Raw genomic sequence first — 26,152 nt, 5'->3', positions numbered from 1 at the left:
ACGCCAGATGCTTGCAATCTGCACTAGGCCCAGGTTGGGGGTCACAAGTGGAAGACAAGCAAACTGGCAGAATTTTCAGTGATCACATGGGGCTAAGAATGACAAAATAATTTTTCTTCTTGAGAAATTTGCTGAAAATGAAGAAGAGAAGGTCTTCAGTATAAACAGAAAAGAATCATGATGTATCTGTATCTTTCTATCAAGTGGCTCATTAAGAAAACTAGTTCTTCAACATTTTCCCTTCTGTCTTCATTATTTTAACATATTTATGTCTCCTTAATTGTGGTAGTCACTGTGGATTCAAACAAGAGAGTGGAGGAGCACTAAGGAAAAAAGTGGAATAAAAGAGGAACACAAGTGATCAGGTCTCTGCTCCTCTGATGGATGTTAGATGTAACAAGGTAGACAGAAAAAAAAAAATGTAGTTTTACTAATAAATATTTAATTGTAATATTAAAATATACTCCAAACAAAATGTGGAAAAACACAATGAGAAAATTACATGATAGTCTAACTTATTCTGGGGATTCAGGGAGGGTGTTCCTGAAGAAATTGCATTGGAATCAAATCCTGAAGGATGGAAGATCAGTATTTCACACAGTGGGAACAACAGATGCAAAAAGTCTAGAGGGAGAAGTAGCTTTGTAAGTGTGTCGTATCATAGCAAGGAGGGTGATGGGGGCAAAAGTTGAGAGGTGGCTTGAAATAACACTGATTAGATCAGGCTGACCATTTTAAATTTTCTTTGCAATTCTAGAGTTAATTCTTAGAACAATGGGAAGCCACTGAAGGATCCTAATGTGAGGCATTAGAATAATCAGAATTTCATTTTAAAAAATCATTTTCGGCCGGGCGTGGTGGCTCAAGCCTGTAATCCTAGCACTTTGGGAGGCCGAGACGGGCGGATCATGAGGTCAGGAGATCGAGACCATCCTGGCTAACACGGTGAAACCCTGTCTCTACTAAAAAATACAAAAAACTAGCCGGGCGAGGTGGCGGGTGCCTGTAGTCTCAGCTACTCGGGAGGCTGAGACAGGAGAATGGCGTAAACCCGGGAGGCGGAGCTTGCAGTGAGCTGAGATCTGGCCACTGCACTCCAGCCTGGGCTACAGAGCGAGACCCCGTCTCAAAAAAAAAAAAAAATCATTTTCGTTCTTGTATGGAGAATGCACAGAAGGGATAAGGGTGGTTATTGGGCGAAAAATTGTTTCATTTATTTCATGAAGCTATAGGCTTGAAATTGGGCAGTGGTATTAGAGATTAAAAAAAGAGATATGAAAAAAATTTTAATGGCAATATTGGATCTATTGATGAGGTGTGGTGAATAAGAAAAAAATGATCTTTTTGAAAATGCCTTTTTCCAAGATCTGGGCTTGAAAAGTGCGTAAACACAGGTTCCTTTTTTTTTTTTTTTTTTTTTTTTTTTTGAAACGGGAAGTTCTAGGGGAAGAACAAATTTTGTGCAAGACAGCAACTTACATTTAGAACCGATGTCTCATAAGAAAGATATGGACTAAAAATATAAATTTAGAGGCCATATAAAAGACAGTGAAAGCTTCTTTTTACATGTTGGGAGAGTATTGACAATTTTTTGTTTGTTTGTTTATTTCATTAAATCCTTAACTATTCTATTATAGATTAGATTTAAAAATCTTAATACTTACTTTTTTGTTAAAGCACAATAGTTTTTCATTAAAACCTTAGTTTTATGTACATATCTCTTAGTTATTTTTGTGCTATTCACTGAACTAATTTTGGAAAATCCTGGAAATTATTAATCTTTTTCATCTTGTTTTGTATGTTAGTTAAAAAGGCGCTTGCAATCAAACTGAAGATACATAAATACTGCTTAATGATTATACTTATGAATAATGGTCAGCTATATATGTGCTTCAGATAGCTCCAATATTATATGACATAAAAGAAAATTACTTATGCTAAATAAAGGAGAACACTGAATTATAGTTAGGCAACATTTCCACTTTATATCAAAAACTACACTAAAGTGTGATTCTAAAACGTGACTTTTTTAAAAACTCTCTTTAGTGAATCTGCTCATAATGAAAGTGTAAATTATTTTTTATTTAAAAATTTGGTTATCATTTGAGAATTGGTTAGTTTGTTTTTATTTTTCTAGTAGTAAATATATGAGGAAGAAATATATATTTTTACCAGGTTGATATGGGTAGAATTACCTCACTTTTTGCAAAATATTACAAAATACTGTATATATGCTATATTTTTATAAATAGAATCATGTTGGATGAAATATTGGTCGTAATATAGTTTATTGTTCAAGTTCGAAGGCAAATAAACAGCGTTTTTATTTAAAATGTCGATTAATAATATAGTTCCTATTTTTTAACTTTTTTAAATGTTCAAGGATTATTTTTAATTGTATTTTTATTTATTTTCCAAACTCCTAATATGTACAGTTATACATTTGTTTCTTTTTTAAACAAACGTTTGGTTTGCTCAGTAGGAAATACTGAGATCTTCCTTCTTTATATTTGGAAAAGTTATTTTTCATTTATTTTAGCTTTTAAATAGTAAATGTAGTAGTCACAGGTCAAACACGAAAGGTACCCTCAAATTAGAACAATTTGAGTAAGGCTGAATGAAGTGACTACTTAAAATGTAGGTAAGGTGTAAGGATCCCAAGTAATAGTGCATTATCTCTGGTATCCTTCCACTTCAGGCCCGAAGAGAAACAAGGGCTGGGAAGGAAAAAGGAGTCCTGTAGAGGACTCCTTCACCCATGGAACACCGTCAGCCTGGGTAACTGCTGGGAAGGAGTCTTTGAGTACAGATCTTGACCTCACTTTCCTCACTCATTCAGAAGTGTCCCAATCAGTAACCAGAAGACAAAAGAGCCCACTGATACAGTCCATTTACCTCAGACTCCCGGGGCAGAGAGCAAGGTAGAAAAATGTGGAGAGTGAATCTCACAGGGGCAAAAGAACTCTAGAATAATGGGTGTACATGACAGAATGAAAACCAGTGAGTATAAAATCTAGTACTAAGTCTTTCCAGCAAAGGAATGGGAGCTGGGGAAGAGGATTTGGGCCATAAAAACCTTCTTTGGGAAGATCGAGGACCTTTCGAATTGGCTGGCCAGGGGCAGGATATGGAGAAATGGGGAGTTGTAGCCCTTTAACAGGCCTGTCAATTGGCTAAAGATTCTTAGTACAACTGATGCACCAGAAAAAAAAAAAAAAAAAAAAGATTAGTCTTGAATCTAGCATACATTATTAGTCCTAACAACAATGATGTACTGATTATATCATTGCTATTTACTTTCAGGATTGTACCTGTCCAACTGCGTTCTCTGGCCTTGGGTGTATGCTATGTGGTTTTGAGAATATTTGGTATGGATTTTTGGCAACCTCTTATTACATCAAAATGGTTTTTTTTGATATGTGTATATGTCTACGTGTGTATTTAGTATTACAAATAAATAGTAGTAAATGACACAAAGCGAGTGAAAGGGGGAACTGCTCTGCAAAATTTCGGAGACAATGTAAAGAGGGAATACCTAATGCAAAGCTCATTCTAATTATCAAATTATCAAATAAAATATGCATATTATATTTGATCAGAAGAGACAACAAATTTGATTTGAAATATAGTAGTTATCTCATATGAGTGGCTTGGTAGGCTCATATAAAACATTTGTAATACTTTACATTGCTTATGTGCTTCAGAAGTTACTAACCTAGACTAACATTTTTAAATGTTTTCAGCACCAAAGACACTGAATCTAATGTTTTCAAAGATTTATTTGTTTCTAAGAACAAATAAATGTTGGAGGGTAATGTACTATTTTCTTTGATTTTCTTAAATAGCAAAAACTAGATTTCACATGCACATTATGACCATTTTAGAGCCCCTGATTTACTAAGTTCATGGATTAAAGACTGAATGGCATACAATCAAAAAATGTAGAAAAATCTAAGTGTGACTCTGATAGGGATCAGAGACATCATTCTATAGCTAGATCTACATGAGTGATTAATATTAGCTTTTTTAGCTGGGAAAAATTAGATAATGTTTTTGTTTTGGATAATGATTAACTAGATAAGAGATTTGTAATGGAAGAGGTAGCATAGGAAACAGTCGGCACGCAGGAAGTTTACTGCATCGGAAAGGGAGCCAGTGAAGTTGATGTGTTTTTGAATGGGAGAGGGAGAATAAGATGATATTAAATATTATAGACATAAACTGTCTACAGATATTTTAGGGTTTTTCTGCCAGGTGATTTTAAGCAGATGATAGATATTATTTGATTTACATTTAAAAGATAACCTTGGCTAGGCATAGTGCTCACATTTGTAATCCCAGCACTTTGGGAGGCTGAGGAGGGAGGATGGCTTGAGGCCAGGAGCTGGAGACCAGCCTCGGCAATATAACAAGGCTCTGTCTCTGAAAAAAAAAAATAATAATTTTTAAAAATAAAAAGTAAAAGGTAACTCTGTTGATAGAAGAAAAAATACAGGAGATAAATGTGGAGGAAAAGAAAAGGGGGCCTTTTGTTGAAGGCTAACAGTTACATTAAAGTAGATTCTAGGGTTTGTAGTACAAATAGAGAAAACAACATATCCAAAGCATGTTTGGAGTTAATGTTACAAAGACATATGATGGCTTGAAAGAAGATGGTAAAAAATGGAAAAAATAAATAGTAGTCAATTTTTTTTAACCTTGAACAATTGAAAAAAGAGTACTATCACTCACCAAGAAGAGTGAATCTAGATAATGCACATTAGCAAGAATCGAGAGTCATTTAGGCAAGAAGGTCCTGATACTTGCTTAAGAAAGATGATCCACCATCAGAGTTTTTAGTTCTGAGAATCTGGGTCTGGTGTGTTTGGGGGCAACTCCGTGTGTGTGTGTGTGTGTGTGTGTGTGTGTGTGTGTGTGTGTGTGACTGTTCACTCACTTTTGGCTGAAAGTAACATTGTTGCTGTGAAGATTTTGTCTGAGACTATGTAGAGGTTTCCCTCAGGCAGCACAGCTGGTCCTCTGGATCTGAGGTCATCTGAATCTGGGGCTACTATAAACAAGCCAGTGTATTTGCATTTTCAGTTATTTTTCTCAATGTCTTGGTAAATAACAGATATACATTTGCAAAGTCATTTTTCAGTCGTTGAAAATTTCACAATTAGAGATATTTGAAGACATACTAACTTCACAAAATCAGTATTTGGTATCTCTGTTTTAAGTACTTTCTCCTAAGTTTTTCACATAAAAGTCATTAAAAATATTGAGATGTCATTTAAATAGCAACATGTACAACATTCTAAACAGATGCAAAACTACTAATTGTATCATACCTATAGGGATATTGATTGTTTTTGAAAACTCACATTGTTTCCAGTGCTTAACAATCTTATCTATAAATAAATTATTAGATAATTTTAAGTGATATGTTTTCAATGATGATTCACCATTCATATATATTATGTGTGTGTACATTACATATTTAAGAGAAAATAATTTGGATCCTGACATACAGTGTTTTCACAAAGAATTTACAATCATTGCATTTTTCATAGGGACTATTCCTGGACCATCAATCTTTAAAATGTCAGGAGAAAATTCTTGTATTTTCCGGGATGTTAATGAATGTGGTCACACAGGACGTTGTTGGATATATAACAAGACAAGAATGGCTTACCTATTGGTAGGAATATGTAAGTGATACTTATTAAAGAAATATAGAGAAATAAAATTATTTTTAAAACTTATGGTTGTTAATAGTAATGTAGAATTATAATTATAAACCATGAATTAAATAAGTACTTTTATGAGTAAAGGAGGCTTAGCCTGCACAATAGAGACCACATCTCTACAAATGAAATTTTAAAAAATAAAAAAATAGCCGAGTATGGTATCACATACTTGCCCCAGCTATTCAGAAGACTGAGGTGGGAGGATCTCTTGAGCGGGAGGGGTTGAGGCTACAGTGAGTCATCATTGTGCCAGCCTGCATGACAGAGTGAGACTCTCTCAAAAACAAAAGAAAAAACCAAACATAAAAAAAGGTTTACCTAGTTATATAGTAAATATTTTAGAAACTGAAATACCATAGAATTTATGTATTTGAGTCAGTGAGTCAAATACATAATAGTTTCCAAATAAAGAATGACAATTAGCAGAATTTTAGTTTGGGAAATAATTTTGCCCATGTACATATACAAAAAAAATTTCTTGACCTTGTAACCCTTTCTACCTCCGTAGTAAAAGATTGGATAAATTTGAAGAAAATTTTTGCACCATTAGAGAACATCAAGCTACTCTTATTTCAGTTAAATCTATACTTCATATTTTCTCTTTTGTTCAATGATATAACAGTGCCTAGAACACAGTAACCTTTCAGTATTTGTTGAGTAAATAAGAGATATAAGGACTCGAGATGCCGTGGTAGTATGAAATGTAACCAAAGTGTTGGGAAAGTCTAGACATGTTTTTATTACTTTGGAAAACTTATCAAATCTTCCTGAATCATAATTTATTCATCTGTTAAATGAGGATATTGTACTGCCTATTTTCTGAAGTCTTAATCGGAGTAAACATTAAATGATTTTATTGTATATTATGTTTTGTGTGATATATACTTTAAAGTGTATATGTTTTGTGGTTTCACTGAGAAGATTCAATAAATCAAAAAAAAGCACATAATGATAGAGTCTAATATTTAAAAGCAACAGATATCTGTTTGATAAAAGTATAGAGCAATGCCTTCTAATTCCGAAGTCAAGTATTCAGCAAGCTTGACCTACATTGAAAACTGAGTAAAATTTAAAAAAAAAAAAAATCAAAAAGTAAAAATGACACTTGAGAAGTCAAAATTAACTTGCTAGTGGCAATTCAATAAAAATAGGAAATGTTCTTAAGGAAGTCTTAAAACTTTGCTGAGACTTAAAATTTTTATTTTAGATATAATTGTAACATGGTTACCTGTTTTCAAACACAGTATGTACTTGACAAAGTTGGTGAGCTAGAAGAGATTCCAGTAGGGAGCTGTTGAAAGTTGATACGAATAATGAAAAACATAAATAATCATAGTCAAACAGAAGAGGCAAAGATAGAAAACTGCAATATTATGCCTGTGTGACAATTTAATATAAGCCAGTATATTTTTAAATGTATTTCATTGGTTATATGACTCGGAATCACTTGGTGTTCTTATTAAAAATATACATTCTGAGGCCCTGAATTAGAATTCCAGGGATTGGAAGACATCAGCAAGACAGAGGAATAGGAGTTTTCAGCACTTCTTCCCTCACAGAAACATTATTTGACCATCCATGTGTGAAAATACCTTCAGAAGAGCTAGAGAAATCACGTTGAGAGAATACAGCACCTGGATGTAGCGGAGAAATAAGAAAAGACACATTGAAGAGGGTAGGCAGTATAATTTCACACGACCTGCATCACTCTTCTCCCAAGTCTGGCAGAACAGTGCAGAGAGATACCCTCCATGTGAAGGAATGAACTCTAAGCAAGAACCTGATTTTGCCTTTGACTCAAAGCCTGTCTCAGTAAATACAGCTCTAGGCTGACCTTCTTAACACCAGGCTCTAGGTAGACACCTGTGGAGGAATCTCTAGGCCTGCTGCCACTACAGGCTGAGTCCCACAGCCCTGCACTTCAGGCTGGCATCCACAGACTATGTCCCCAGTCCTGTGTTGCACAAGACTGGAACCCAAAAGCCTTAGTTTCAGGCCAGCATCTGCAGCCCTAGGCACTGGGCTGGGTACTTGCAGCCTGAGGCACCAGGCTGATACTCACAGACCCAACTTCCAGGCCAGCCCTTGCAGTTACAGGTTCCAGACCTGTTCCCTGTGATCCCAGGCTCCAGAGTGGTCCCCATAGCCCTAGGTTCCAATGGACGTAGGGTCCAGGCTCACTCCACTAGACCCTGATGCTGTCCGGGCCCCTGCAGACCCATGCTTTAGTACCATCTCTGCAGATGTTGAGGTTGGCCACCACAAACTCAGGGTCCTGGCCTGCTCTCATGGGCTCAGTCAAAAAGTCCATCTCAGTGGACCTTGGCACCAGGCTAGCCAAGGTGAACACAGGATCCAGGCCTATCACAGTGGATCCAGGCTTTAGGCCAGCTCCTATAGACCAATGAATCAGGCCAGCCCATCTGCTGACCCAGGCACTGGGCCAGTCAAGTATGTAAGGACTGGAATAAATGTCTACTTCTTCAAAAGTGCAGATCCAAATGAATGCATGGGCACAAGGATTACAAATAATCAAGAAAACATGATACCACCAAAGGAATGAAATAAAACACCAGTAACTGATTCTAAAGAAATAGAGACTCACCAGGTATGGTATGTATTTGTAATTCTAGCTACTTGAGACGCTTGGCAGGCTGAGGAAGGAGGATCATTTGAGCCCAGGAATTCAGGGCCAGCCTAGGCAACATAGTCAGATACCATCTCAAGAAAAAAAAAAAAAAGGAAAAAAGAAAAAGAAAGAAAGGAAAGAAAAACAGGAGAAAAATGGAGACTTATGAACTGCCTGTCACGTGATTCAAATTAGTTGTCTTGAAGTTCAGTAAGCTACACAAGTACACAGACAGCTAAACAAAATCAGAAAAATAAGAAAAATAATACACAAAATGAGAATACAATAGAGATACAAGTCACAAAAAAGAAATAGCTAAATAATACAATAGTTGAACTGAAGAATTTTGTAAAGAACTTCAACTGTAGAGTATATCAAGCAGAAGAATCAATGAGCTTGAAGGCAGGGCATTCAAAATTATCCAGTCAGAGGAGTAAAAATAAAGAAGAATATAAAACAGTGGAGAAAGCCTATTAGAATTTTGGAACACCGTGAAGCAAACCAATCTATGCATTATGAGAATCCCAGAAGGAACAGAGAAAGATAAAGGGGTGAAAAGCTTATTTAAAGAAATAATGATAGAAAGTTTCCCAAATCTGGAGAGAGAAATGAATATCCAGATCCATGAAGCACAAGGAACACCAAATAGTTAAAATGTAAGGAAGTCTTCACTGAGACATTATAATCAAATTCATGAAAGTCAAAGACAAGAGAGAATTTTAAAAGCAGTAAGAGAAAAGCCATTCATCACATATAGGGGAACCTCTATAATACTAGGAGCAGAAATTTTGCAGGCCAAGAGACAGTAGAATGATATATTTAACGTGCTGAAAGAAAGAAACTGCCAGCCAGGAATACTACACCTGAGAAGTCCATCCATCAGAAATAAAGAAAAAAGACTTTTCCAGAACAGTAAAAGCTGAGGGAATTCACCACAGCTATACCTGATTTACAAGAAATGCTAAAGGGAGGATCTTAAGCCATGATGCTTGGGCCTGCTCCCACACTGTGGAGTGTACTTTCATTTTCAATAAATCTCTGCTTTTTTTGCTTAAAAAAAGAGAGAAATGCTAAAGGGAGGTCGTAATGTTGAATTGAAAGGTTGCTAACTAACCACATGAAAACATGAAAGTATAAAACTCAGTTGTAAAAGTAAATACATGGTCAAATACATAGTCAAATTTAGAATATTACTGTAATGGTGCTGATTAAGTCATTTTTAACTGTATTATACAACTCAAACAACAAAAGTATGAAAAAATAAACTATAGCTACAGTAATATGTTAAGTAAATGTGGGATGAAGAGAAGTTAAAATCTAGAGTTTCCATATGCAATGGAATTAAGTGGTTACCTGCATAAAACAAATAGTTATACCTATAAAATATTTCATGTACGCCCTATGGTACCCAGAAATTGTAACAAATAAGGAGTATCTGATCAAAATATAAAAAAGTTAAAAAGATTTTTAAAAGCATACCACCACTACAACAAAAATATTCAAACCACAAAGGAAGACAGCAAGGAAAAAAGAATGGAATGTAGGAAAACAAATCAGAAAACAGTCAGAGAGCAATTTAAAAATGGCAGCTGTGAGTCCTTAACTATCAATAATTACTTTAAATGTAAATATGTTAAAATCTCTAATCAAACATTACTGACTGACTGAATGTAATGTTACACCTCAAGGAGCAAGGGAAATAAAAGAACAAACTAACACCAAAGTCAGCAGAAGAAAAGAAGTAACAAAAATCAGAGCAAATGTCAATGAAATAGAGATTAGAAAAATAATAGAAAACAAAAAACAAAATTAAGAGTTGGATTTTTGCTAAAATAAATTAAACGGGCAAGCCCTTAGCTAGACTAATAAAAACAGAGAAAAGACTCAAATAAATAAAATTATAAATGAACATTGCAAGTTATGCAACAGAAATAAAAAGGATCATGAGACTGTTATGAAAAATTATACATCAAATTGGATGGCCTAGATAATATGAACGAATTCCTATAAACATAAAACTTCACAAAGACATAATCATGAATAAGTAGAAAATCTGACCAGACCAACAATGAACTAGGAGTTGAATTAGCAATCAAAATCAAGAAAAGCCCAGGAGTTGACGACTTCACTGGTGAATTCTGCTAAACATTTAAAGAAGAAATAATACTAACCTTTCTCAAACTTAAAAAAAAAAAAAAAAAACTGAAGAGAAAGGAGCACTCCTAAACTCATTTTATGAGACCAGAATTACCCTGATACCAAAGTTAGATGAAAACATTCCAAAGAAAATAAAATTAAGGGCCAATATCCCTGATGAACACAGATGTTGAAATACTCAAGAAAATACTATCAAACTGAATTCAACAGTACATTTAAAAGGATCATATATTATGATCATGAGGGATTTATCCCTAAGGTGCAAGAATGGCTCAACATACACAAATCAGTTAATGTGATATGCCATAATAAAATAACGGATAAAAATAATATGATAATTTCAATAGCTGAAGGAAAAGTATTTGACAAAACTTAGCATCATTTCGTAATAAAAATCCTTAAAAAATTAGATATAGAGGAATGTATCAACACAATAAAGCAAATATATTAGTTGTTCAGAACTAATATCGTGGTTGTGAAAAGCTGAAAGCTTTCTCTTTATGATCAGGAAAAAGACACAGATGTCTATCGGCTCTATTTACCTTTGCATGAAATCACAAAAGACTTTCAATGGCCAATACAATCTTTGACAAAATCAACAAAGCTGGAAGCATAACCCTATCTAATTTCAACATATACTACAAAGCTATAGTAATCAAAACAGCATGGTCCTGGCATAAAACAGACATAGGCCATTGAAACAGAATAGAGAACAAAGAAATAAGTTGTGCGTTTATAGACAACTGATCTTTAATACATGTGCCAAGAACACACAATGGGACAGTCTTTTCAATAAACGGCACAGGGAAAACAGGATAGCCACATGCAGAAGAATAAAATTGAACTCATGCTATATACAAAAATCAATTCAAAATGAATTAAAGCCTTAAGCATAATATATGTAACTATAAAACTACTAAAAGAAAACATAGTGAAAAGGCAATTTTTTTTATATGAACCCAAAAGCATAGGCAACAAAAGCAAAAATAGACAATAGGATTATATTAAACAAACAAAAAAGCTGATTTTTGCACAGCAATGGAAACAATCAACATAGTAAAGAGATAACCTATGGAATAAGATAAATATTTGCAACCCATATATCTAATAAGGATATATAAGGAACTCAAACATCATTAGTAAGTAAAGAAATAACCTGATTAAAAATATGAACAAAGGACCTGAAAGGATATTTCTTAAAGATGACATAAAAATGGCCAACATATATGTTTTTGAATGCTTAAATCACTAATCATCAGGAAAATGAAAGTGAAAATTACAATGAGATATCACTTCACATCTGTTAGAATGTGTATTACCAAAAAAAAAAAAAAAAAACAAAAAGATAAACATTGGTGAGGATGTGGAAAAAAGGGAACCCTGTACACTGTTGATGGGAATGCAAAATAGTACAGCCATTACTGAAAACAGGTTCTCAAAAAATTAGAAATAGAACTACCACATGATCCAGCAATTTCACTAGTGGGTGTATATCCAAAGGTAATGAAATCAATATGTTTAAGAGATATCTGCACTCCCATGTTTATTGAAGCATTACTCACAATAGTCAAGGTATGGAAATAACCTAGATGCTCATTGACAGATAAATAGATAATGGAAATATGAGATACATACATACAATGGAATACTATTCATCCTTAAAAAGAAAGAAAATTCTGTCTTTTGCAACAATATGGGTGAAGCTACAGGACATCATGTTAAGCAAAACAAGCTAGGCATAGAGAAACAAATATAGCAAGCTCTCGCTTATACATGGAATCTAAAAAACATCAAACAGAGGCAGAGAATAGAATAGTTGTTGACAGCGGCTGGTGATGGGAACGGGAAATGAGAGATGTTGGTCAAAGGGTATAAAATTTCAGTTAGACAGAAGTGGTAAATTCTTGACATCTATTGTTCAATGTGGTGACTTGGGTTAATGTATTGTATACTTGAAAATTGCCAAGAGAATAGAACTTAAATGTTCTCACCACAAAAAAGTAAGCAAATAATATGATAAATGTATTAACTACATTGATTTAATCATTTTACAGTGTATAGTTATCAAAAACTAATGTTTTATACTATAAATATGTACCCTATTTATTTATTTGTCAATTAAACCATTATAAAGCTTAGGGAAAAAAGAATTCCATGGGTTGGTGGTTGGCATGCTTACTCTAAATAAAGTACTCAGGTGATTTCAACCATAGTAAACTGCTGAAGATAGCTCTTAATATGTTAGAGGAGCTGGAGTTGTACTGTCCAATATGGAAGACATTTGCCATATGTGGCTATTTAAATTTACATTTACATTAATTGAAATTCAATTCAATTAAAAATTTAGTTCCTTAGTCACAGTAGGCAAATTTTACATCTTTAATGATCACATTTGTCTAGTGGCTACTCTGTTGAATAGTGCAGATGTAGAAGACTGCCTTTATTGCTGAAGGTTCTATGCCTAGCACTACTCTAGAGCATGGGTTATTCAACAGTGATCTGTGAAATCTTAAGCACTAAGAATTAACTCCAGTATATTTGAAATGGAAAATTTGGGACACATATTTGTATGTTCAATGTTTTCCTCCTGGGGAAAAGGCTGTGACATTAATCAGATTCTCAAAATATTAATAAAAAAATTTGTTGCATTAGTTTATGAGTTCTTTTTGTTGGCAAGGAAGTCTATCTGATCTTTCTTTTTTAAATCGAAAGTTTTAATTAGGATGACTCATCCAATGCCTTTACCTCAAATGAAGGATTCCATCAGCTCTAGTTCATTTGCACTAGAGTAGATAAGCCTTTTGCAAACATTTTGTTTCTTAGTTTACCATTTTTACCCCTTCACATGGTTTGTCTCTTTGTTAGAATTTTTATTGAAATATAATATATACAGATATAAGAAAGAGCATATATAAATGTATGGCTCAACACATTTTTTAATAAATTGAACACACCTGTAATTAGCACCCATATCAGGGAACACAATGTATTAGAATTAATAAATGAATTCAGCAAAGTTGCTAAATATATAATCAATGTACCAAATCAATTTTGCTTCCAAATACCAGATGCAACCAAATTAGAATACAACACAATAAATACAATAACACCAAAAAATCAAATACCAATAAAATATTTATTTAAGTTGTACAAAACGTCTACACTGACAACTACAAAATCAATTTGAGAAAAATTAAATAAAACCTAAATAAATGGAAAAAAGTTAACAGATAAGAACATTAATAAATGCCATTTGTCCTAAAATAATCTACAGTATGTGATCATGAATTAATCCCAAGAGATATTTTTGAAATTGACAAAATAACTAAAATTCATGTGGGAAGTTAAAGGGTAAGAATTGTTATTAGAATATTGAAGTTGAAACAAAATTGAGGAATATGTGCTAACAGATATAAAAACCTGTTATAGAGCTATGATAATTAATACAATGTGGTAATGGTGCAAGCATCAACACATTGATTGATGGAACAGAATAGAAAATTCAGAAACAAACCCACATATGCACACTCAACTAATTTAGGATGAAGGGGACACTGCAATGGTTAAACAAACAAAAAATGTTATTGGCCATTTTATTTATGCATATCTAATAAAATGTGTTTTGATCCTTATCTCACATCTTATACAAACATCAGTTCTGGACACACTGCATATCTAAATATGAAAGATAAAACAATAAAGCCTTTTGAGAAAAATTGGAGAATATTTTCATGCCCTTGGAGTAGGAAGAACATAAACAGGACACATGAAGTAGTACCTAGAAAATAAATCAGACTGTAGTAAAATTAATAAATTATTACCAAAAAAAAAATAAGATAAAAGATAACAATGTGGAATACAGGGAACCAAAGTGAAAAAGATTGACCAGAATAAATAAAGCACTCCCCAAAATCAATAAATAAAGGATAACCTTACAAAAAAGTGGATAAAAAGCTTGAAAAAATTCTTCACAAAAGAAGATACCAAATACCCCAAAACAATAGAATGGGCCAGGCGCGGTTGCTCATGCCTGTAATCTCAGCACTTTGGGAGGCCAAAGTGGGCAGATTCCTTGAGGTCATGCATTCGAGACCATCCTGGCTAACATGGTGAAACCCTATCTCTACTAAAAACACAAAAATTAGCTAGGCGTGGTGGCGGGCACCTGTAACCCCAGCTACTCAGGAGGCTGAGACAGGAGGATCACTTGAACCCGGAGGCAGAGGTTGCAGTGAGCCAAGGTCATGCCACTGCACTCTGGCCTGGGTGACAAGCACAAAACTCCATCTCCAAAAAACTACAAACAAACAAACGAACAAAAACAACAATAGAATGGATAATATATTGTGGTAAATTCAACAATGGCATTCTATACAACGATGAAAATGAAAAGCGCTCAACTACATAAAATATGGATGAATCACACAAACATTATGCTGAATGAAAGAAACCAGACACAAATGAGTATGTAGGCACTGTATAATTCCACTTACATAATTTTGGCTTGCTATATAAATATATTCAAGAGCAAACAAAACTAACTTTTATCAGTTAGTGACCTTGAGGAATCATGAGTATGGTTGCTAGGGTGCTAATGATATTTCATTCATGATTCAGGTGATGGTCACACTGTTTGGTTTGTAAAAAATATATCAAATAACCAGGCAAAGTGGCTCATGCCTGTAATCCCAGCACTTTGGGAAGCCCAAGGTGGGCAGATAACTTGAGCTCACGAGTTTAAGACCAGCCTGGGCAATATGGCAAAACCCTGTCTGTAAAAAAATATGCAAAAATTAGCTGGATGTGGTGGCTCATGCCTATAGTCCCAGCTACTCAGAAAGCTGAAGTAAGAGACTCACTTGAGCCTGGGAGGTGGAGGTTGCAGTGAGCTGACATTATGCCCCTGTACTCCAGTCTGGGTGACAGAGTGAGATTGTTTCTATATCTATATCTATCTATCTATATATATCTATATCTATGTCTATATCTTTAGGTATATATATCAAACAATACTCTTTTTATTTAAAAAATCTGAGGTATAATTAATGCAATTAACATAGATTTTAGAAGTTCAACTTGATGGCTTTTGATAATTGAATACCCTTGTGGAAACAACACCCAAAACAAAATATGGAAATTTTTCCCATGACCTTTTCCAGTCATTTTCCCTCCTTTTCAGATAGACTCCTTTCAGATTTTTAAAAAATGTTTTAGTTTTATTTGGTCTAGAAATTTACATAAGTAGAAGACTGTACCCTTTTTCATGTCTGTCTTGCCTAATTTTATGCTCTTGGAAGATTCGTTAATGTTCTTTCTACAGCATTAGCTTGTGCTTTATAGAAATTGCTGAGTACTAAGCACTATTTCAATTTGTGAATATGCTATAGTTTATCCTTTCTCTTATTAATTAATACTTGAATTGTTTACAGTGTTTGGTTATTATAAATGAGGCTTCTGTGTATATATTTTTTTGAGACAATGTCTTGCTCTGTCACCCAGGCTGGAGTGCAGTGTCATGGGTCATTGTAACCTCGAACTAATGTGCTCAAGGAATCCTCCCACCTCAGTCTCCAGAGCAGCTAGAATTACAGGTCCATGCCACCATGCCCGGCTAATTTATTTACTTTTAATATAGAGGAAGTCTCACTGTGTTGCCCAGGCTGATCTTGAACCCCTGGCCTCAAGCGATCCTCCTGCCTCGCTTCCCAGTGTTTCAGAAGTACAGGTGCTAGCCACTGTGCCCAGCTCACATTTTTATACAAATGTTTTCATAGTCATATGTTTTTGTTTTTATTGGTTAAAAATCCCCAAAAATGGAATTGGTGGGTCACAGAAGTTGAAATACGTTGAAACGTCTCTTATGACCCATCAGATGCTCTGTCTCATGAATTATTCATATACACCTAGAAATGCATATTTGGCAGTTATTTGGTATTGTTTTTGATAATATCGATTAGCTCACTTTGTATAATTCAGATCATGTTCAGATTGTATCTTTGTATTTGTGTTCTATTACTGACTTGAGGGATGCTAAAATTTGCAATTTGGTTAATACATCCATTTCTATTTTTAATTTTCCAATTTTTTTCTTTAGATATTTTGAAGCCCTATTGTTTGGCGCACACACATAGGATTTTTATGTCTGTTTGATGGATTGTTATTTTTATTATTACTTAATGCCCATTTCTCCCCCTCCATTAGTGATATTTTTCTTAAAATCTACCTCGTCTTTAATATTAATATGGTGTGTGTGTGTATGTGTATGTGTACATGTATTCTTTCAGGTTCATCTAAATATGTGCCGTTTCTGCAGATCAGCAATATTCTATCTAGTATAGGTACCTGAAGAACATCTTTTTTAGCATTTCTTTTATACAGGAGATGAATTATTTTACCTTTTTGTTTACTGAGACTGTATTTTGGCTATGTTTACTTTTTGAAAGATATTTTTGCTTAATATGGAATCCTGTAACTCTCGGAACTTTAAAGATATTACATCACTTTCTGGTCTCCATTGTTTCTGGTGAGAAGTTAGCTATCATTTGTGATGTTGCTTTCCAACTTGTAATATGTCTTTTTATTTGGATTTTATTCAAGATTTTCTCTTTGATTATGTTTGACTCTTGTTAAATTGACTACAATGAGCCTAAGTATGGTTTTCTGTGTATGCGCTGCTTTTTTCCCTCTTTGTGTATGCTGAGCTCCTTGGATCATGGGTTGATGTCTTCTACGTTTTTGGAAAGTATTTGGACATCACTATTCAAAATATTTATTTTATCTCATTTTCCTACTCTCTCTCTCCTTCTGGGGCTCCATTTAATATAATGTCCGATCACTTGATATTATTTCATATCTTGGATGCTCTGTTATCTTTCTTTTATTTCTAGTTATTTTACAAAACTCATTTTGTAGTTTCTAGTTCTATACTGAACATTTCTCATTTCTTCATGCACCCTATCAACCTTTTCGGTAGATAAATAAACAGAAATATGTTTCACCATAATTATTATTATTTTAAAGTTTCCACCTGTTGATTCCAAGTGCTAGAACCTCTCTGAGCCAATGTTTTTGTGACTGCTTCCACTTTTAATGGAAATAGTATTTCTTGCTTTTTCATATGTTTTTGCAACATGAGTTGCATTCAATTTTGTGTAATAGAATGATACAGACTAGGAAATAAATATTTACCTTCAGAAAGGGGACAATTTCCTTCTGTTATTCTACCTAAGTGGAGGTAAGTTATTAAATTTCTGACTCAACTGGTTGACTAGTTTGCAGCTTTAGTTTGATTTGGTTCCACTGGCTTCAAAATTTAGGGTAGAAGTGAGTTAGAACTTTTGTCTTATAGTAGTGCTTTAGATGTGAACAATGTAAAAATTGTGTAGACCCACCTGGTAGCTACAACTAGGCTACATAACTTTGAGTGTTCTGACCTTCTTGGCTTTTGATATCCAGCATATATCTTGCTATTTGTTTGAAACCCTGCTGTCTTCAGCTTTGTCACTTCAGCCCTGTTAGACCAAATGAATCTTTGTTCTTCAGCAGCATTTTTTGCCAGAGTAAAAGGTTTGTATCTTAGCCCCTTGCCATCAATATAGAAAATAACCACAGAGAAAAACTGTTGCAAAGTCGGATCACCTCAGTTAAGTTCTGCCTGCCTTGGATATTAATCTATCTCTTTCATTTCTTCATCAGCTATCAAGTCTTTAAAGGAAGATTTTAATCTAGCACTCCTATCATTTTCAGATAATTTGCCTGCCAACAATTCCTTTTCTTGGAAGCATTACTGGGTTGTTGTTCCAAAATTGCTCAATTTTCTTCACAAGCTATACACTCAAGAGAATGAATTCACGATAATTATTTACTGTGTTGCTTTATGTTATAATTGCTTAATGTTACAACTATGTCAGATATAACTATCATTAAAAATGGGTATTTTCCCCTTAAAATGTAAAATGTTATTGTTTCATTAAAATGCATAGAATCATTAATGTTTCCTTTTTATCAGAAGCCATTATGTCCAGATAATTGATATTGTGGCTGTAAAATATTTTACACTTAAGGAGGTAGCGAGATGATCACTTGGGCCAGGAGTTCAAGATCAGCCTGGGCAGCCTAGCAAGATCCCATTTCTACAAAATAAAAAATTAGTCAGGTGTGGTATCACCCCTGTAGTCTCAGCTACTCAGGAGGCTGAGGTAGAGAATCCCCTGAGCCCAGCAGTTCAGGCTGCAGTAAGCTATGATAGTGGCACCTGCCTGAACAATAGAAGGAGGTCTTGTTTCAGGAAAAAGATAAAAGGCCAAGCGTGGTGGTGGCTCATGTCTGTAATCCCAGCACTTTGGGACTCGAGACAGGCAGGTGCCTGAGCTCAGGAGTTGAGAGAGCACCCTGAGTGACATGGCAAAACCCGTCTCTACAAAACCTATAAAATTAGAAAGGTGTGGTGGCACATGCTGAAGTGGGAGGATTGCTTGAGTGGGAGGTCAAGGCTGCTGTAAAAGCCAAGATGCGCACCACTGCACTCCAGCCTGGGTGACAGAGTAAGACCCTGTTTCAAAAAAGAAAAAAAGAATTAATTAAAAAAAATTGAAAAAGTAAATGCATCCAAGTATTCAAGTATGTTTATATAATGCTTGGAATGTTGTAATGTAAATATGCAACTTGAAACATGAAAATGATTTAAAACCTACAGTGACAGATTGGATTAAGAAAATGTGGCACATATACACCATGGAATACTATGCAGCCATAAAAAGGATGAGTTTGTGTCCTTTGTAGGGACATGGATGCCCAGCTGGAAACCATCATTCTTAGCAAACTATCACAAGAACTGAAAACCAAACACCATGTTCTCACTCATAGGTGGGGAACTGAACAATGAATCACTTGGACTCAGGAGGGAACATCACACACGGGAGCTATCATGGGGGAGGGAGGGAGGGATTGCATTGGGGATTATACCTGATGTAAATGTGAGAGTTGATGGGTGCAGCACCAACATGGCACAAGTATACATATGTAACAAACCTGCGTTATGCACATGTACCCTACAACTTAAAAGTGTAATGATAATAAATAAATTAAAAAAAATAAAAATAAAAATAAAAAAAATAAAAACCTACATAATTAACTTTTCTGTGATATTTGTTGTATTTCAGAAACGATGAATATTTCAAAAAGAGCAAAGCTGCATGAAATGACTTAGCTTTAGTTCCTATTGATAGTTAAGTTTTGAAAGTCAGAATTTACATTTTATGTTTCAGAATTAACACGTTCTATGTGGTAATAGCGCACCTTGCATTTGGGAAGGGGGTTTAAGAAATATGTCTAAGAAATCTAAAATATGTTATAAACATTTAAAAATCTCCTTTAAGTAACAATATAATTTTATGGCATTAATTACAGTCTACAATTTGGGGATTTATACCTTTATAGGTGAAATATAGTTAACCTTTCTTTGGTAAATAGCATTTTTGCTTACATTTTTGTTCTAAATACATGGACATATCTGATCATTGCATTTTTTTAATTTAGCTTTTCTCTGCAAACTATGCACTATCATCTTCACTACTACTGCATTTTTTATGTACAAACGTCAGGTAAATGAGAGCACTGACATCCCAAATATAACTGTGAAGAATCCAAAAGTTAAGAAAAAAAGAAGAAACTGACTTGTAACTGGATCATCATCGTGTAAGAATTACACATTGTCAATCTATCAATGAAATATTTTATTAATAGTAATAAAATTTAAAATAATAGTAATGTAATTACATGTTTAACAAACAAATGTACTTCATATAATTCTATATATTTTATTATATTTTGAGTGCAAATATAATAATATAGCCTTTGTGTTTAAAATTTTTAAAAATATACAATACAAATTTAATACTTTCCATAAAAGATAATACTTTGATTGAAAGAGATTGAGGAAAATACACCTAGGTTAATTTTGACTGGAGTGATATCCCATTAGTTGTTGACTTTTTCTATTTAGAATTAATTAGGTTCCCTTTTTATTCTTAGTACTTTTGATTTGGGCTGTAGATATTTATTTCTCCATTTTTCTAAATAAAAGTATATTTGCCACTTAAGTTCATATGATTATAGTTGAAATTAAAGTTGTATTTATTTTCCAAAAAGGACTATTTTAAACCTTTTGAAAATTAACATTTTATTTATCTATGATTTGACCTATAGCAGTTTCCTCAGAAAATTTCTTTGGTTAATTGACTAGTTTACAATAAATATTTTCATGCTTCTTTAATCTTAGTAAACATAAAATTCAATAGACTTCTACTTAATTTGTTTTTACCTTTTTACATTTGCTTTTTTTACCTTCTTGGTGCATTTGATAAAGACAGCGATAATCTGAGTTGAAACCCACTGTTGTGCTTACTTTTACACTTTGTTTTATAATTAATCACAATTATTTAATGTGAAGAAATATTTAAATGTAGAAAATGTGTCAGCTATTTATAGATTTTTTAAGCTAAAATGCATTTGTATAGAGATTTTTAAAATAATTTTTATACATTATTGTACATCAATTGAAATTATATTTTCCAAATATTGTATACAAATCAGATTGTTGTGAAACAAAGTTCTCTACAATGTTTCTTTGTTCTCTTGGGAGAAGTGATAATAGCTGACAAAATTTCTCCTGTTATTAACATTAGTCAGTGTCCCTATGTAGTTGGGTGGGCAATTCAGGGTCGGAAGTGGCTAGCAGAAGAAAATGTGAAGCAGGGAATATTCATATCCTACTCTACATTTTTATTTCCTGCTATACATTTTATTTCAACATGCATTTTAAAAGTCTATAAACTAGTCTTCATGTAAAACCCTGCTTGATTGCTTGACACTTCTCTGTTTGAACCAGCAGGATGCAGATCGTTTGAGGATCAGAGTGTGAAAATGAGTTTCTCTTTTAAAGATTCTCCAACATTTGTTTCTGTGCCCAACTTTCAGAAGAGGAAAATCACAAATGATGTTGACATAAGTAGCAAAAATGTATTTATGGTGATCTGCATTTTCATAATAAAGTGCCCTATTATGAAACATTTCTGATAAAGTTTTTAATGTATGTAGAATTTTTAGGGGTTACTGGGAGAATTAAAGTTTAATAATTTTAGATTATTTACATCTCTTCTTAATATTCTGCTGTCTAGAAATATCATGTTAAAAATTATACAACTAGGAAATAAAGTAAAATAATAACATTCAAAGCCACTTTGAACATGCTTGTAAGGTATGTTTGTAGGGAGGGGAGGTGTGTATAGATACATATTACCTGTTTATGCTTCTCTTGCTTTCTTTTTTTTCAGAAAATAGATCAGTGAAGGTATAATAAAAATTCTAGGTTAGGAAGTACTGTTAAAACTTTAAATTTAAATGTAGATTTTTGCTGTAACAGGATATGTGTTTCTGTATCACAAAGTAATTCATGGAGGATTGATAAACAGGGAAGTAATGTAAATATAACTCAGAAGTTCTATTGGTTAATTCCAATTTAATACCTCTTTAAATAATCAGGGGAAGGTTTTCATTATTCTAGAGAAGAACTTGGCAATAAATTAAATCTTAAAAAATGCTAAAAATCCCACAGAAGTGCCTTCCTTTGGAGTCAGTTTTGAATGAGGTAATGCCATCAAGGATCATTATACTTTGGAGAGTATTAATGTACATTAGGATACTGCAAGTGCAAGTGGAGAAGCTAGAAAGATACTTCTAGATATTGGAATTCTAACTTTGATGAAACTGGCCTCTTTTTGGAGTTCATATCCTCAAGGATCTACATTTTAAAGGAGGAAGGTGAGCCCCAGCATTTAATCCTACAGAGGACTGAGTATGGTAGTGGATAGAAAAGGTAGTGGAGGTTTAACTGTGCTAAGATGTGTTAAGATTCTAATTGTTTTTGTTAGAGCTCTGGTTACAAAGTTGAATATTTTTGAGTGGTTTAACCTTACAATATTTTCTCCATAAGCCTACTCAGTCCAGGTGCTTAATTTTGCCTAAAGGGACACTGTAAAGGAATGCATGCAAGATATTATAGTGGAAATGCTCATATTTTAAAATTGATGATAATTTATTTGTGCTCCTCAAGTTGCACTTGTTCTGAGTTCTTAAAATGATTGTTATGAAAACCCCAGGTTCTTACTCTTTTTCTTTTCTGGATTCTTTTTTTATATCAGATTGAAATTTTACTGCTTGTAACATCTAGCAGTTAATCTGATGTTAACTGTAGTCTAGAAATGCAATATGTAGCTGGGAAAGTGTCAATTTGGCATACTAGTCAGTTTTCAGCACTATAAAGAGTTTACTCCCATTTTTATATTTATTTTGTTATTTCAATTTGGCAGACACAGAGAAGTAAGGGTGTGGCCAATTTAATATTTTTTAAAAGCACACTTCATATTTTTAACATTGTATCATATATTTTATTTGGGTATGACATATAGCACAATATGGGTTTTCAAACTAATGTGAGACTACTTTGTGAATATCTGCTATTGAAAGTGCTGGTGATGAATTTATTAATCTGTTGTTGACTCTTGATACAGGAGGTTTCTACTAGCTATAAACATTAATTGTAGTCCTTCCCTGTTGATTATACACACACACACACACACACACACACACACACATATATATACACCTTTTATTTTAAGTTCAGGGTACATGTGCAGGTTTGTTACATAGGTAAACTGCATGTCATGAGGGTTTGCTGTACAGATTATTTTGTCACCGGTGGCTTGCAGCATAGTAATGAATAGGTAGTTTTTCCATCCTCACCCTGCTCTCGCGCTCCAACTTCAAGTACGCCTTGATGTCTGTTGCTCCTCTCTTTGTGGCCATGTGTTCTCACAATTTAGCTTCCAGTTGTGAGAACATGTGTTTGGTTTTCTGTTCTTGGGTTTGTTAGTTAGCTTAAGATAATGGCCTCCAGCTCCATCCATGTTGCTGCAAAGGAGATGATCTCATTCTTTTTATGGCTATGTAGCATTTTATGGTGTATATGTACCATATTTTCTTCCTCCAGTCTACTGTTGATGGGCATTTAGGTTGATTTCATACCTTTGTTATTGTGAATAGGGCTGCAATGCACATCTCTGTCCATGTGTTGTTATGGCAGGATGAATTGCATTCCTTTGGATATATACCCAATAATGACATCACTGGTAAAATGGTAATTCTGTGTGAAGTTCTTTGGGAAATTGCCACATTGCTTTCCACAATGGCAGAACTAATTTACATTCCTACCAGCAGTGTATAAGCATTCCTTTTTCTTCACAACTTTATCAGCATCTATTATTTTTGGCCTTTTTATAATTGCCATTCTTACTGATATGAGATGGTATCTCATTGTGGTTTTTATTTCAATTTCTCTAATGATGATGGTGTTGAAATTTTAATACTTGCAAGCTATGCATCTGACAAGAGTCTAATATCCAGAATATATAATGAACTTAAACAAATTTATAAGCAAGAAACAAATAATTCCACTAAAAATTGGGCAAAGGACATGATATTTTAATCAACCCCAACCTCTAATTCAGTCACCTATTTTCCAACTTGAAAATCCTAGATAAGGAAATAATAGAAAACATAAACTTGCTTCTATCTAAATGCAAGACATAACACAAAGAAGTTGAATTTTACAATAATTATTTGAAAAGAAGTCTCTAGTATTTTGTATTAACAGTCATTGGCTGCATGATGTTTCAATTAATGACAGATTGCATATACAAAGGTGGTTTATCCTTATACAATCCATAAGACTATAATAGGCCAATGATAGAATGTCATGATACAACACATTACTCATGAGTTTGTGGTGATTCTGCTGTTAATAAATCCACTGTGCTGCCAGTCATATAAACGTATAGCACATGCAATTATTATACCTATAGTACATAATATTTGATAATAATAATGATAAATGACTATGTTACTGGTTTATGTATTTACAATACCATACTAAAATTTTTATTGTTATTTTGTAGTATACTCTTTCTATTCATAAAAAAGTTTGCTTTAAAACAATGTGCCCCGTCACATCATGATGCAGGAGCCGCAGCTTCCTGATTACATTATTTTCTCTTGTGCTTTATTGAATCTTGTGTTGTTTTGTTCAAGATGGCCTCTAAGCACACAAAATCCACAGCTTATATGGTCAGTAAGGGGCTACAAGTGATTGGATAGCATGCACAATGACAATATACTCTAGTTTGTGTAAGTACTCTATGATATTTGCACACCAACAAAATCGCTAACAATGCATTTCTCACAATGAACATATCCCCATTGTTAAGTGACACATGACTATTTTTTCATATCAAAATTCAGCTTATGTTTCCAATTATGTGTTAGCACAGCATACATTTTTCTAATAGGTACTGTTCTGTTATTCATCCAGAGTAGAATACTGGATTTATAAAAAGGTAAAGTTTTGGTATACCTCCTTATATACTCATATGTCGACTCAAACTGGGGATACATTTTAAGAAGTGTTGTGCAGGCGTCATAGAGTGTACTTATACAAACCTAGATGGCATAGCTTAGGCATACCAACCTAGGCTATGTGGTATAGTCTATTATTCCTAGACTGCAAACTTGTTCAGCTTATTACTGTACTGAATACTGAAGGCAATTGTATTATAACACAATGGCAGGTGTTGATGTATGTAGACGTATCTAAATATAGAAAAGGAATAGTAAGAGTATGGCATATAAAATTTAAAAAATCATACACTTGTATAGAATAATTACCATGAATACAGTTTACAGAACTGGAAATTGTTCTGGATAAATCAGTGAGTGACTGCTGAGTGAATGTAAAGGCCTAGGACATTACATTACTGCTTTGTAAGCACTGTATATTTAGGCTACCTAAATATAGGTAGATATTTATAAAAGATATTTTTTATAATTTTTATAAAAGATATTTCTATAAAAGATATTTTTAAAATTTTATAAAAGATATTTATATAAGATATTTTATAATTTATAAAAGATATTTATAAAAGATATTTTTATAAAATTTATAAAATATTTATCTTCAATAGTAAATTAATCTTAGCTTAATGTACATTTTTTACTTTATAAAATTAAAATTTTAAATTTTAAAAAATGTATTAACTTTTATATAAGTTTCAAACAAAATGAATATTCTCAGGGAATTAAGAACAACAACAAAAATTATTTCTTTATAACCTTATTGTATAAGCTTTTTTCTGTTTTTAATTTTTTAATTTTTATTTTTTTACTTTGGAAACTTTTATGTTAAAAAGTAAGACACAAAAATTCACATTAATCTAGTCCTTCACAGGGTCAGGATCATTGATATTACTGTCTTCCACCATCACAACTTGTCCTACTGGGAGGTCTTCAGGGGCGATGACAGGCATGGAGTTGTCATCTTTTATGATAATGATGCCTTTTTCTGGAATAACTTCATAAGAAGGGATACCTGAGGCTTTTCTTGAGAAAGTGGCACTTTTTTGAGAAATATGTCTATGATGGTTTGCTTGGTTAATTTTTTAAAATAAAAATTTTCTCCCATTCTGTAGGTTGTCTGCTCACTCTGACAGTGTTTTCCTTTGCTGTTCAGAAGCTGTTTAGTTTAATT

General features: G+C 33.5%; 1 protein-coding gene across 5 annotated transcripts in view; it reads left to right on the top strand.

The window, feature by feature from the left end:
* SLCO6A1 (solute carrier organic anion transporter family member 6A1) overlaps window positions 1–21,584 on the top strand; it is a 149,593-nt gene extending 128,009 nt beyond the window's left edge. For 2 of the 5 annotated variants that reach the window (XM_009208841.4, XM_003899965.5), the window contains 4 exons: window positions 3,304–3,368; window positions 5,553–5,690; window positions 20,053–20,211; window positions 21,407–21,584. In XM_009208841.4, the coding sequence (XP_009207105.1) occupies window positions 3,304–3,368; window positions 5,553–5,690; window positions 20,053–20,189 (340 nt within the window). In that variant the 3' untranslated portion in view covers window positions 20,190–20,211; window positions 21,407–21,584. Of the gene's footprint in view, window positions 1–289; window positions 402–2,698; window positions 3,202–3,303; window positions 3,369–5,552; window positions 5,691–20,052; window positions 20,212–21,403 lie in introns of those variants that run through there. The other 3 variants (XM_009208840.4, XR_648301.4, XR_648302.4) reach the window with 3 other exon arrangements.
* The last annotated feature ends 4,568 nt before the right edge of the window (window positions 21,585–26,152 follow it).

This window comes from Papio anubis, chromosome 5, assembly GCF_008728515.1.
Source record: "Papio anubis isolate 15944 chromosome 5, Panubis1.0, whole genome shotgun sequence".
Classification (NCBI taxonomy): Eukaryota; Metazoa; Chordata; class Mammalia; order Primates; family Cercopithecidae; genus Papio; species Papio anubis.
The sequence above is the reverse complement of the archived record's forward strand: the minus strand, read 5'-3'. Positions and strand labels throughout refer to the sequence as shown.